Raw genomic sequence first — 14,069 nt, forward strand, 5'->3', positions numbered from 1 at the left:
AGATAATGGATGGATGGATGTAGCTTAGAAGCTAAACCTGTGGAGATGCAAAGACAGAGATATGGATTCATGGTCCTTTATCAGATTAATGAAACCATATGTATTGATGGTTCTGTTTTATATAACAGGCAGCCATAAATGAGCAAGGATACACCCTTTAATCACTCATTTGCATATCCTCCTCCACCATCCTTCAGATCCGTCAGGGGGAAGGAAGGCGAAGCGGAGCGCATTTCTGGTTCACTCGGTTGCGTTGCTGAAGTTGTCCCAGTGCTTTGCTGTCATCACACAGTGAGGTGGCGTCTATACCACATGTAATATCATTAATTCATTACATATACATCAGCCACAGCCACACACAGGACATTCAGGTTCAGCCGTTTTATTTCTGTCTTCTTCGGTCATATATGTCGAACATAGATAAATGGTCTGGTAAACAAAATACGGCAACAAAATATTGATCAAAAAAAGGAATTGTAGCTCATTAATAAATACATAGTTGTGAACAGTTTTTCTATGAATTGTTTGAGCTACAGTCATCTTAGAATATTCAATTTCAGGATTTTTTGAAAAGCCCCTTTCTCTGTATTTTCTTCTTCCAGAACAGTAAATATCTGGACTAACATATGTAACTCAGGTTGAATGTTCCTCTACATGATCTACTGTTCATATAAATGCCGGCTAGCTTTGGGGGCTTGTTTGGGAAAAGTGTATTTGCAGCATAAATACAACTTGTAATTATTCACGTTAGACTCTCATAGTTGGACACACAAGTTTCTAAATATGCTTTTGTATGTGTGAACTGTATTTTTCAACGACCTGTTTGGCTCCTACACGATGCTTTGTTGTTCGATCCTGTATCATCCAGTTTACATTTCATTTGCTCTTATCTACATCACAGTCAGCTCACTGGTGGAAGCTGCGTGTATGCCCGCAGAATGCCAGTTAAAGTTGTTTTCTAGAGTTTCTAGAGCTATGGAGCAATGTATTTAGTGAGTAGATCCTTATTCTGTATTGCACACGTTACGGCATTAAGGAAACGAGATATTCTTGGTGGCTGTAATGTGCAAAGAAGCAAAGCAATGCACCAACAAGGACAGCGAAGAAGAAGAGTCATGCCATTAAATATTTAAAAAAGACCGGCGTTGCAAATGTTTTATGATGAAAGGAATGCACTTAGTACGTTTGTTAGACCTGAGGGATACACAAACTGACTTCTGGTGAGAAACTGAATGGAAACATAATTTTTGTTTGTTTACAATAAAAGGCTGAAGGGCGTCTGCATTTCACAGGATGCAGATCATTCATAACATCTGGCATCTAGTTAGTATAATGACGGTATCAACGTACTTTCAGGTTGCAAAGAATGAAATTCTCAGAATTCTGTGGCATAAAAAGTCATGTTTACAGACATCCAAATATTGGGTTTCTTGCTTTCAGTGTCAATCAAGCAGCGATATTGAACAAACTGTGCAGCCTACTGGGAAGGCTGTTTCTCTTTAATAACCCATCATACTCCAGTCTTACACTTCTTCTCCATCCCTTTCCCTCTCTTGCACTGCTTCCTGTGTACAGCCTCTGAAAATGCAGTGGCTGTTATTAATGGTCTATGAAGAAGTGTTGTGAGGAAGATTCTTCTGCTGGCTCAGTATTGATGAGCTGTACGGCTGCGTCTCTCTTCCTCCCTCCTCTCTTACACCCCCTCTGTAAGTAAACTTGTCAGCTCTGATGCATTGCCTGCACACGCTCAAATGCAAATCACGCAGCAGCGCAGCTTTATCTCAAACCAAACAAGAGAAGCAGCAGAACATCCTGGATCCTCGGTCCCAACAGAGCTGCTGTATCTGAGAGGCTCTGATTAAAGGAGCGCCAGCAGAGTGCTGCTGCTGCTGGTTACACAATATTAGGTGGTTTGCCTGAGGAATTTGCTTTAATGCAATGGGAAATGAGCTTAACAGAAAGGGCTCTTATCAGCACAGGGTATTTTTGGTCAGTTTTAACCAGTCAAATTTAAGTCAGATTTTGGAAAAACTTAAAGCAAGATTAGTGACAAGAATAGCAGCTCCATCTCTGAGGGAACAATCTGCATTAAACATGGTAACTTACATGCAGGAGAAGATATGTTTCTGTTCTTAAATTATAGGAAAAAAATAGCTTTCCTTGAGAATAAAAAAAGAACAGCGATCAAGTGGATCCTGAGAGGGCAGCCTGTGCTGTCTTTGTAATGGAGGCTTCAGGAGCTTTTACAGTTCATGTTCTTCATATGAGCAGTGGAAGGTGATATTCAGACTGGCAGCCGTCCATGCTAGCTGGGATTTATATTGGTGAGAATCAGTCATCACGCTGCCCGGCGCTCTGTAATCACTCTTATACTTGTAAGAGTAATTGCAAACGAGTGTCCCTGTTAAATCTGTGTTTAGATGATTTAAGCTCATCTGAGAAGTGCTCTGGAGCAGTGTTGTCAATAGAGAGTCGTCCTCATTCCTTCTTTGGTGGTTCATACTGTAAATCACTGGAGAAGAAAAAGTATTGTTTTCTAAGAATGCTCTTGTTATGCATGCTCTGCACTCTGTGTGATTTGTCCTCATTATCCCGCCCCTCTCTCTCTCCTTCTGTCTGAGGGCTCTCCACCCAGCCCACGTCTTCTGTCTCACCCCTCTAATTTATTTCTCCCTCTCTGGGATAAATGCTCTGTAAGAGGCTTGTGTTTTCCTCCCGCTCCATCACAGCGTATTTATGATGTGCCTGCTGTGTGGACTATTAGTCAGGGTGCTGGTGTTCACTGTAGAAGCGAGCTAAGCTGGACAGTCGTACCCGGGGTCCATCACCAGCACTTCAGGCCCATCCACACCTTCTCCCATTAATCTCCCTCCAGGGCCTCGTCTGTCTGCCTCACAGCCTCTGTGCAGCAGAGTTATGCTCTGCCTCTTGCTTCCTGACTTTGACCAGCACTGCTAATAGAATTCAATTAACTCCTTCTATGGACACTAATGTCTTAAACCAACATCTGGTAATGAAAGGCAACACCTCTTAAAGGGATGTTTTACACAAATTGCAAACATTGGATCCAACCTTGACTTTTCTATTTATCCTTGAGCAGAGTTTTAGTCTTATTGCTGTAGTTTTTCCAGATTTCCATCCAAACACAGTGAAGGAGCATTTAGCTTGTGATGTGATGCTTCATTCACTGAAGAATCATCGTACAGAAAACATGACGTTCTCCACCTTCTTTGAGAGTCCACTTTCTACTACTTTGCCCTACTGACTAGATTTGACTCCCCGATTCAGTTCCAGTGGGACAGCTGCTGAACTCTGGAGTAATGACACCTTCAGACCAAAGCCAATAGCACCATGGAACCATACAACCATACAACCATACAACCATAGAACCATGGAACCATGGAACCATAGAACCATAGAACCATAGAACCATAGAACCACACCACTAAGGATGCATGAGGAAGTATGTAGGGAGGGGGGGCAGTTTGCATGACACAGCCCTTTGTCAGCTCAAAGCCAAAGCAAAGTCTGTTTTTCACAACCAAAGTTGATGGAACAATAAGTAGTGATGTTTTCCACTAAACTAAATGCTAAGTTAAGGTGGCACAGCCAAGGCAAGGTGAGACACAACTACTGAAAATACTCATGCTAAAGTAAGAAGGACTTTTGTTTGTATTTGTAGGTCCATCACAGTCCAGTTCTTACCAACACACATTCCTCATTAAGCCTAGTGGCGTCAGTTTCTGTGCTTACAAGTATGCCAGAGTTTTAAACTGGTTTCTGTGGCAGCATGCTTGCATTTTGTATTACCAAGAAATAGTTAGTTTACCAAAGTCAAGACGGGAGGATCTGCATAAGGGCTGATCAATATGTTTTCTCCTTTTTAGGTCTGATGCCTCATATGTTTAATTTAAATAAAATATGTCAGTGTTTACCTGTTGATAGACATTTTGTTGTGATGTGTAACCAGACAGTGCTGTGGTGAGACATTACTGCAGACCACAGAGGTAGTATTGACAACAAAATATTACGAAACATTATAAAACATAACGTTACTGATGATTGGAAAAGTCCAGCCAGTGGTCAGACTGATGTCCAGTCAGTCTGTGAACAGCTCCAGCAATAAGGAGGAAGGCTGAGTCTATGGAGGAGAAACCTGAAGGATCCAGGAAAAGTTTCTGATGCTTTAGAGAAAAAAGAAAGATAACTCTGAGCAAAGATTACAGTCTAATAGGGAAAGGAAGAATAGGTCATAAGCATATGTTGACAGTGTTTGCATCAGTGCTGTCACTGCCACAACCCGCTCTCTGCAGCTTTAATTATGCTTAAAGACAAGACTGGTTTTGTTTTATGCTCTTGTCTTTGTCAAATCCCATGAAAAGAACAAAAACCAACAATGACTGTGTCAAGCATTGTGTGAGTAAAATCTAATATGTTATTCCTTTGTGCCACAGAGCTGACAAAAGCTTTTTAAACCCCATCAAACACACCATCGTACTGCCACAAATATTCAGTAGAGAGTTGTATATGTATTACACACTGCTGAAAACTGTCCTTAACAAATGTACCACATCTGCTGGATTGATGTTAAAAGCACACTGCCCAGCTGTTTCTGTAAGTTACCAAGTGGTTTTTAAAACAGAAAATGTACATGTACATGTTTAAAAATACATGTCTTCACTAAAAAACAGAAGGAGGCTTGAGGCTTCAGGATGAGCTTGGCAAGAAATCCTCAGAGTATCTCCAACCTAATCATTTAAGTGTGACCATGTATTCAGAAAATGACTAATATTGGGTTTTCCCCTCAGAATTGTGACTTGTCATGGGAAAGCCTCTGAAACACTATTCAGACCATCACTGAAAGCCGTATTAATGAGATTTATTGCAGCCTCTTGCAGGCTTTGCTGGCTGTTCAGTAAAATCTCTCCTCAACACACTGGGAGGATTTCTCTGATCAGCACTCTCATATAAAATTAGAAGTAGGAAAAACATCTCAGCTTGCTAATGTGGATCTGATGAAACACCATCGCTGATTTAGGACCGGAGCAATAGAGGGACTTAAAAATTAACTTCTTGATTTTGATAGCAGACCGTCTGACAATTTAACTTCTTCTTTAGGAAGTTATGGGCTCGTTGTTCATGTGTCTGCTCAGGAAAGTCTGGAATGTTTTTTCTTTGGTAGGAGGGAAGAAAGAGCTGAGAATGTGCTGAAGCTGAGACAAGAGGACAAGCTGAACGTAGATAACACTCCAGGCTCGGTATCGTACGACAAGCCGGGGTCCTGCTTGGCAAATTACCTCCCCTACCTTTCAAAGTGGAGGGTGGCTTGTTCTTGCACATTTATTTATTTTTCTCTTTTTGTGCTCCTCCTGAGGAGCTTGTCAGCCGTGACAGCGTCGTACTGAAGTTATCTTGGGCCCTTGGTCCACGTCTGCAGGTGTTCTGTTGCTGCTCGGCATCGCTCGGGGACTGGGCTGAACAGAGCTGCTCTATCGCCTCTGATAAGCAATTAGCATTCTAAAAGGCTGCTTTCTCTCACATTCAAGTTCATATTATGTGGAAATTTGAGCAATCTCAGTCCCTTGTTGGCCAGATTCCCTGTTGCTGTGATGAACACAAATAATTCATTCCCCCGTCGTTATGGCTTCAGCCGGCGTGGCATTGACAGATTCATTATAATTTTATTCATTTTTAAGTAAACATCAAAACAGCAAAGACACTCGGCTAACCACACACACACATTAGAAGAAATGCACATCGGCACACAAACACACATCAGTCAGAACCCACAGAATGCACATGGCTTTTCTAATTACATGGACTCGCCCTCCTGCTGCCAGAGAAGCTCATTTGGGCACTGAGAGGAATGTATGTGCTAAAAGCAAAGGGGGCTTGGAAGGATGAGTCTTAATGAGGGGAATCAGTGGAACGTGTCTGATGGTGACATTTCTTCCTGGAGCTGGAGGGCTCTCCATGAAGAGCAGGCCTTCACCGCGGGCCTCGCTCCACCACTCAGCCTCTCATCCTCAGATAACCGGGCCCGGTGCAGCACAACAAGCAGCTCTCACACAGGAGGCAATTAAAACTCTGATCTGCTTACACACCCGGAAACGCTGGCTTGGCTGCAGGCAGAGGGGAAGAGGGCCGGGGTGGTGGGGAGGTTCACTGGTGGCTGGGTGGTGATATTTGTTTGTCAGCAGAATGGCTGGAAATTAAAAGTAGTTTATTGCAGCATACAATGTTCCTTCAAAACTTATACATTACTAAAGAAAACAGATGAAACTTCAAAATGAAACACAGAAAGCGACACTGGGGGAGTCGGCCAAATGGGAAACTATTAAGTAGAAGCTGGCACACAGTCAGAGGAGCTCTTTAACAGCAGCAGCAGCACTGCTGCCAAACCTTAATACGATGTGTTAGTGAGGAGGGTCCTGGGACTGCAGTGGGCTCAGGGTGTTTGGACTTAGATAGAAGACCGTTAGGCCTGTCTTCCAAGGCAGGGCCAGACTGAGCAATAGCCGGTTTAGTGGATTGGTGGTCTGCGCTACACTCTATGTCTTATAAATGAGCGGCTCCCCGGCACCCGGCACCATTATTCCTGAGCTACCCCGTGGCAGCAGGTCCCAGGCTGGGCTCTGAGCGGGCGGCGCCGGACAAATCACACTTTGTTTTTAACCTGAGGAGACTCATTGTGGCTGGAAGAAGCACAGATTAGAGTTATGTGTGAGTTTGACTTCACAACAGTAAAGACTTTGGTGCCAAACCATTCAAGTGAAACAACAGTTTATTGTATTTATTTTTATTTATTTATTTTGGTAGCATCGGGCCACTGGTTCTATTAATTATGATGTCGCTGTAGTCATGAAAGAAGACTTTGTGATTTTGGAAAATACTAACACTGGTACAAAAAGAACAGGTCCAACTGGGCCAGAAACAAATGCTCCCCGACAGGCCCTGAGCAGGGCAATTCAGCCCAGTTAACTACCACTTTAGTTAAAGGTTAAAGCAAAGGTCACTGTTGGCTGAAATCATTTGAAATGTAGCAGAACTCTTTGCTTTCCGTCTCTTTTGGGGTGGTGCGAATGTTTGTGCCTGTTCTAACCACAAGAACTGCCTCTGTACAACCTCGATCAGGGCTGTTTTTGGGGGTAGAAATAATTGCCTACAGCAGCTTAGGTGCTTCTGAGCATCCTGGTAAAACTGCTGAGCAGAGCTGATTGGTTAAACTCAGAGAAGACAAATGGTGAACGGCTCAATTAAAGACAGCATAACATCAGAATTTAATTTATCTCTGTTCAAACTCTTTCCATCTTCTACTTTTTCTGCATTCTCAATAAATCTTTATGTGAATCTCTGAACCCGTCCAGCATCACAACAAGATGTCTTTGGTCTCATTTCCAAATCAATCAGATCCACAGAGCTTTTCTGAACCATATCTTTTGAATCATGGTAGCAGGACAGTCACAGTCTCTCTCCACTTTGGGAACCACTGTTGATGATCAAGATTTTAACTAATTACTAACACAGTGTTTTCATATCTGAGTGAACCAATGGCCAGATAATAAAATGAAATGAAGCCCACATTTTCCCCCTCAGTGCCTCATCAGGGAGTCGACCCGTATAAATGTTTTGATAATTGAGTCATTATATTTGAAGTAATCATTTTCAAGCTCCAGCAGAGAGCGCTGCTTTAGACTGTTTTGTGTCATTGTGGATTAAACATTGTGTTGTTTAGGCTGTTATTTGGGCCACACAAGCAGTTTTACAAGAGCTTAGGGACATTGTGATGGGTACTTTACTGTTTTTTGGCTGAACAAATGACAGATTAATCAGGAAAACAATCAAAACAGTGAAGAAAGTAATTGTTAGAGGGCGTATTGTGTGTATCACTGGGAAGCATCACAAACTGGTCCTCCCTATAGCCCACACTATTTATTTTCAGGTTTCCTAAAGTTGTGTTTTCTTACTAATTCAACAACAACACTGCATTTTTTTGCCCCATAGTTTGACAGTTGAGCCGGCGTCTGTAGCAGCCTGTTGTTTGTGTGGTAATGGCAGAATAGTGAATGGAGCCATTAGATGGTGGACAGGGTTGGGGCACCTTCACAGGCTGAGAGCTGGTCTGCTGTTGTCCTCCATCAGCTGAAGAAGCCCTTCGCTGCTCGCTGACGCTGCTGCCCATTATTTCTGGCTATCTGGGTGACCTGTCGCTGCTGTGTCATTTTCACACCACAGGGCTAATTGCAGCAAATGGCGATAGATTTTGAGGGAACAGATGAGATAGGCAGCCTACACTGGCCGCCTGGTGCCAAGCATTAGCTGTAATTTAGTTTATAGCTGCAGAGATTCGCCAGGAGTTGATGTATTAAGACATTTACAGTGAGCCTGTGGTGATGTAGCTGAGCAATAACAGGAGCTATGATGTGTTCTTTTACTAGTTTTCTCCAGGAAGCAAAGAAACTTTACCGTCACTTATACGTGTTCTGCTTTCTTCACTTTGACCTCCTGTAACACATTTTGCTTTTCCTCTCTGTAGCTGGCTGTACCTTTGACGAGGACTCAGACCCTGGTTTGTGTGAATACCGACAGGGCCAAGACGATGACTTTGACTGGCAGCTGATCAGAACCTACAACTGGCCACACCCAACCCCTGATCTCCTACGAGGTAGGCTGAGTCACAGTTAGATGTTCACCATCGTTCCAGGTTTTGCTGTAAAACAGTCACGTGCTGATATGAAACAGGTTCGGCTGCTTCCAGCCCACAGTGTGCTTTCAGATCCACATCACTTCTGACAGTTCAGGACAGTGAGGTGTCGCACTGCTCGGGTTAAACAGCACAACTAGACCTGCATACAGCTCTGCATCCATCTCCACACCCTTTACTCTTGTTTGGACTCACGTACTCATCATTGCAAAGATTTGTTAATATTAATTGTATAGACATATTTGTGCAGAGATATGTTAATATCACATCACAGAGAAAGAGCTCAACAAAACAACAAATGATGCTGTTTATGGATTTGTACATAATGATGTCATAACCTTATAAAAAGAAAAAAAAAACTTCTGCAAAGTTATATTTTTACTATTTTATTTTTTTTTTTAATCCATTTTTCCACTCCTGCTTTCCAGCTGAATAAATCACCAGGTGACCAGTGTTTACAGAGTTTGCCACCTCTGCATGATGCTACTGTGTGTAGTTACTTCTGTGAATAAAGTAATGGCGGTTATTCTCATCTGGCACTGAGCCGGGGTTTTACCAGTTTCTAAGTCATGTAGTATCTCAACATTCGTTGTTCACATTTTGCCAGATTCTAATCAACCTCACACATCTATGAAAGAAAATCTAGACTGCAATTTTTTTAAAATGGCGAGGTCGATTAAAATGTTTTATCAAATGACGAATGATAACGTAGATTGTGCAGAATAAAAATAGATGCAGCAAGTAAACTGACATGAACAAGATAAGCGCTAAGAAACAAAGGTAGTGATATTAGCTTGAACATAGCGGGGCTCATAGGGTTAATGAAGCCCTTCTGTGACATGCTTCCAATCTAAATGATTAACGAGAACATCCACAATCCTTTGCATTTTAAATACAAAACTCTCTCCCTGTTGTTATTATCCTCCCACTGCAACTCACCTCAGAAACACCGTCCAGGGAAACACTAAGTGGATTGTTCATGCTGTAAGTTTGGAAGAGAGCTACCTGAGTTTTAATCTTCATTTGGACACCTGACAACACTTATTAGCCACATTTTGGTGGTGTGCCGTAATTCACAACACACACCTGTTGTAGAGGAACACCTGAGGTAGCTGAGGACTCTGCTCTCATTGGACGGCTCCCTTGTGTGAGTAACGACAGGTAAATGAACATCTGTACGTAACAGAATATTCCAGGCGCTCTTAATATGTATGGAATTGTTTTTACAGTAAATATTTAGCGTCTGGGGTCCGAGAAAAGCAGCAGATTGTTTCTGTAGTTCAGTTTCTGATCAAAGCAACGTGCCGACACTGAACATGAGCACAGGACAGGATCCATTTACATTTTCTATACTAGTCACTACTTAAGAGAAGACACGGTCATGTTTCATCTAAAAGCCATTTAAAGAGCTTCAGCTGTGACATTAAGACAAGATTTAAAAGAGACATAACAACCTTTTAAAAGACTAAATGGAAAAAGATCATAAAAATAAGCTAAAACTTCATAAAACGGGTTCGACAGGAATAAAAATGTAAACACTGTTGAAGTACAATGCAAACTATGATAACAGCCAGTCTCATCTTGTTTTGACCTGTAGACGGTCAGAAGACGTGTCTCAGGCTGGTCAAGCTGCTTTGACGCTTTGTCACGGAGATCAGGAATATTTTCTGGCCCTAAGCTCTGCTCACTAGTTTATAAAGCAGCAGAGGTTATCTAAAGATGGACAGACATCAGCACAGGTCTTCTTGTCTTTTTCAACAGCTTTTAATTTAACTTTCTCTCATGTTTATAGTATTTCAATTCAATTCAATTCAATTCAATGAATTATACTTTATTGATCCCTTGTTTGGCTGATTTTATTACTTCAGTCTCTCTAACAAGTCTTTTTAAGTTCTGAGGCCTCACGAGTCTGTTCTATTGGATCTTGTTATTATGAGATGATTTTTTAATAATTATGGCTTTTAATTGTAACCAAGGCAAATACAGCCTAAAAAAGCAGTTCAGTGCATCCATGGCAACATCATCTCTTCTGTTATTTGTTATTTGTTATTTGTTCACACAAGTGAAGGCATTCGTTGTGTTGTTTTATGAAATTCCCACATTGTTGTAAAAAAGGAACTAAATGAAGGTCATATTCATCAGGTGGTGGCTTCACCTCTGTTCTCTCAAACATTGTGATGGTTGATGAACACTTTAACCTTTTCTCATAATTACAGGATTTTTTTTAGCTTATGATTATAATGACATCATATTATTTTTTCTTATGTTAAAGCAATGTGCTCCTGTGGAGCTGCATTCAGACAATATATTATAAGTAAACAGGTTAAACAATGTGTTCCTGGAAAAGGTAAACAGCTGACACCTGATGGAAAGACTAATTGCTGGCCTTGGGATGTGCAGACGCTTTTCACGAGTGGAGGTGCGACTGACTCGTGAATCAGGGCTTTGCTGAGGCTCACTGAATAAACATGTGAGCTCAGTCAGTGGCTGACTCATCTCTAGAATGAAAAGAAATAATTCCTGCCAATCTCCAAGTCTCTCATTTACCACCGATGGCCTGTCAATAGCGACTGTTCATCAGTTGCTGGCCTTGACTTGGAACCAGACTTCTCTGTGACCACAAACACCAGGACAGTTTTATACACAACCAAACAAGGACGAAGCGCTCGCTGGTGAGTGAGCCGTGGCTGGAGGAGGGTGTGCTGATGGAAAAGGAAACGTTACCAAGGGAACAGTTATAAGTAGAGCAACCACTATGATGCAGTTTTCAAGAGAAAACATACTAAAAACCCAATCTGATGAGCAGACCATCATCAACACCAGCTTTCTGAATACTGGAATATTTATTTTGTGAAAACAAATGTGAACCACAGAAGAATGGATTTTGTGGAGATATTTACCATCCAATCTAGAAACAGAGTTATAAACAATGCACTACACAGAACAAGCCGCCAGTCTACTATAAAGCCGGCGTGCTGCTGCTTTTATGTGCTGTGTTGTTTTTCCAGACGCTTCATTATGGGAGCTCTGAGCATGTTCACAATAAAATAATGACACATTTAATGAAAACAAATTTCCAGCAAACTGACTGTTTGTGCAGCGTTCTGTCTGTTGCCAGAGGGGACCTTCAAGTCCAAACCTCACATCTAAATTCATTTCACTTCAGTCAGGATCATTGTATAGCTTTGAATATGGAGAATCCAAAGAAAAGGAAGCTGCATCATCTATTGTCACAACTTAGATGTTTTTGACCAAGTTTTTAAAGTCTGGTAGCATTAGCTGTTAATGTGAGCGCACTCCTTCATCATAAGTTTAATTAGATTTAATTATAATTTACAACACTGATCACTTCACAAACTGCACTGCACCAAATTCTAAAACATGTTCTGAAACTTCAGAGTATTGAACTTGTCAGTTCATCATATTAAAGTTTAATATAAGAGACAACAAAAAGATGAAGAATAAACACTGAGGGGCTGCAGGTGGAGCGGTGGTTAGCACTGTCGCCTCGCAGCTACAAGATCGCTGGTTCACATCCCGGTGAGGACACCCGGGATCTTCCTGCGTGGAGTCTCCATGTTCTCCCCGTGCAGCGTGGGTTCTCTCCGGGTTCTCCGGCTTCCTCCCACAGTCCAGAAACATGCTGAGGTTAATTGGTGATTGTAAATTGTCCGTAGGTGTGAATGTGAGTGTGCTTGGTTGTCTGTCTCTAAGTGTAGCCCTGTGATAGACTGGTTACCTGTCCAGGTGTGAGTGTGCTTGGTTGTCTGTCTCTAAGTGTAGTTTCCTTCAGATCTTGCTCAGATTCAAAAACTTCAATCTAGATACATGCAGTCTGTCTAGACCCACCTGACTGATGGCCGTCCTCTTCCTCACCGAGCATCACAGTCCATTTCAGACATGACTGTGTAATTTCTTCAAGCTGCAATAATCAATACTTTTTGTTCTACCACAGAGCAAATTACTGTTTGTAATCTGAAGAAGACCACTCATGGACAAACCCAGAGAGAATGTCACCAAACCTGAAGATTTATTCACTCCAGTGTACCTTCTTTGTCTCTTTGAGCTCATTGCTTTTGTTTGCATGTCCATGAATGTACTCGTCCATCTTTCTGCTGTTGTTCACCTTGTTTCCAGCAGCAGACAGGCAGAGGTTCTGTTTTGAGCAGCTCATGATCATAACAGGGAAAAGTCAACACCTTAAAAAATAATAACATTTAGGGAGTTATGCCTTCATAATGAATTTATGTCTTCATCTGACCAACACCAACATATATGGAGCTTATTAGCTCATTAGGCACAGCAACACAGCAAATATTGATCAGTCTTTGCAGTAAAACTATAACTTTAAACAGTAAATTTCAGCTTTAAACTTGATACCAGCCATCTGAGATTGTACCTCTTTAAAAGAAAAAGAAAGTGATAAAGATCACACTCTGCTGACCTGCAGTGAAACCTGCTCACACCAGTGATCACATCAGCCTCTCACTCGTGTACCTTCTAAAGAAGTATGAATAGGCTTTATTTCAGGTCTGAATGGATGTTAATGGATGTTAAAATGGACTTACAACCTACAACTGCACGCTCACCAGGGTTTCTCTGTGATTCATGGTGAACAATCTTATTACGTTGGACCCGTTTCCAGTCATCAGCCGGCTGACAGCTTGTTTCACCACATTCACTGCTTTGCTGTTTTTCATGTGTCAACACAGGTGGCCTGCATCCAATCTGCACTGACATTTTCATGTGTGTTTTCTAAGGCGGGTTATTTCTCTCCTGAAAAGTACCAGCACACATCTGAGAGGAAAACGTGTGAAAGGTGGTGCTGGTTATAGGCTGCCGGCTCGGCTAAATTGTTGGCGATTTGCAGATGGAGCTGGCAGACGTCTGGGATTTCATAATTCACGTTCAGTTATCAAGTGCTTGTTCCGCTGTTCCAGGCACGGCTCCCCAGAGGCATGCTGGGTATGTTCACCAGCTCCCTGGGATTGGTGGAGTCTACTATGGGCCACTGCTGATTACACTTCCTGGTGTTCCTCAGGGGCCAGCAGCTCCACAAAGGCCACTCTTCATCTTCTTTTTATCCATTAGAGAAAGTCGATTTCAAACGGGATGAGCACATGCTTGGATGACTTGGATGTATCCCTTAGATGCTGCTGGATAAGAGATGAGGATCTGATACAGAGCTGTGTGAAATCCTGCATCATCACAGGAACATGTTGTGAGTCCACTTATGGCACAGCTTTCTACAAGAACACATAAAGAAGCAAATCAGTGTGCGAAAGTGGAGAGCTGGGGGGCTGGGGGCAGTTTTCCTCTTCCTGACTGAGCAGAACTTTTCTAACAAATAATTCATCCATCCAGC

The 14,069-nt window shown here is 42.1% G+C and overlaps 1 protein-coding gene across 1 annotated transcript in view; it reads left to right on the forward strand.

The window, feature by feature from the left end:
• The window catches only part of LOC103363633 (protein tyrosine phosphatase receptor type U), a 198,886-nt gene that overhangs the window by 51,655 nt on the left and 133,162 nt on the right, over window positions 1-14,069 (forward strand). Inside the window, exon 2 of the mRNA XM_008290464.1 lies at window positions 8,537-8,665. Coding sequence (XP_008288686.1) covers window positions 8,537-8,665 — 129 coding nt within the window. The remainder of the gene's footprint in view (window positions 1-8,536; window positions 8,666-14,069) is intronic.

The sequence above is a fragment of the Stegastes partitus genome, unplaced genomic scaffold (genome assembly GCF_000690725.1).
Source record: "Stegastes partitus isolate 25-593 unplaced genomic scaffold, Stegastes_partitus-1.0.2 Scaffold675, whole genome shotgun sequence".
NCBI lineage: Eukaryota > Metazoa > Chordata > Actinopteri > Pomacentridae > Stegastes > Stegastes partitus.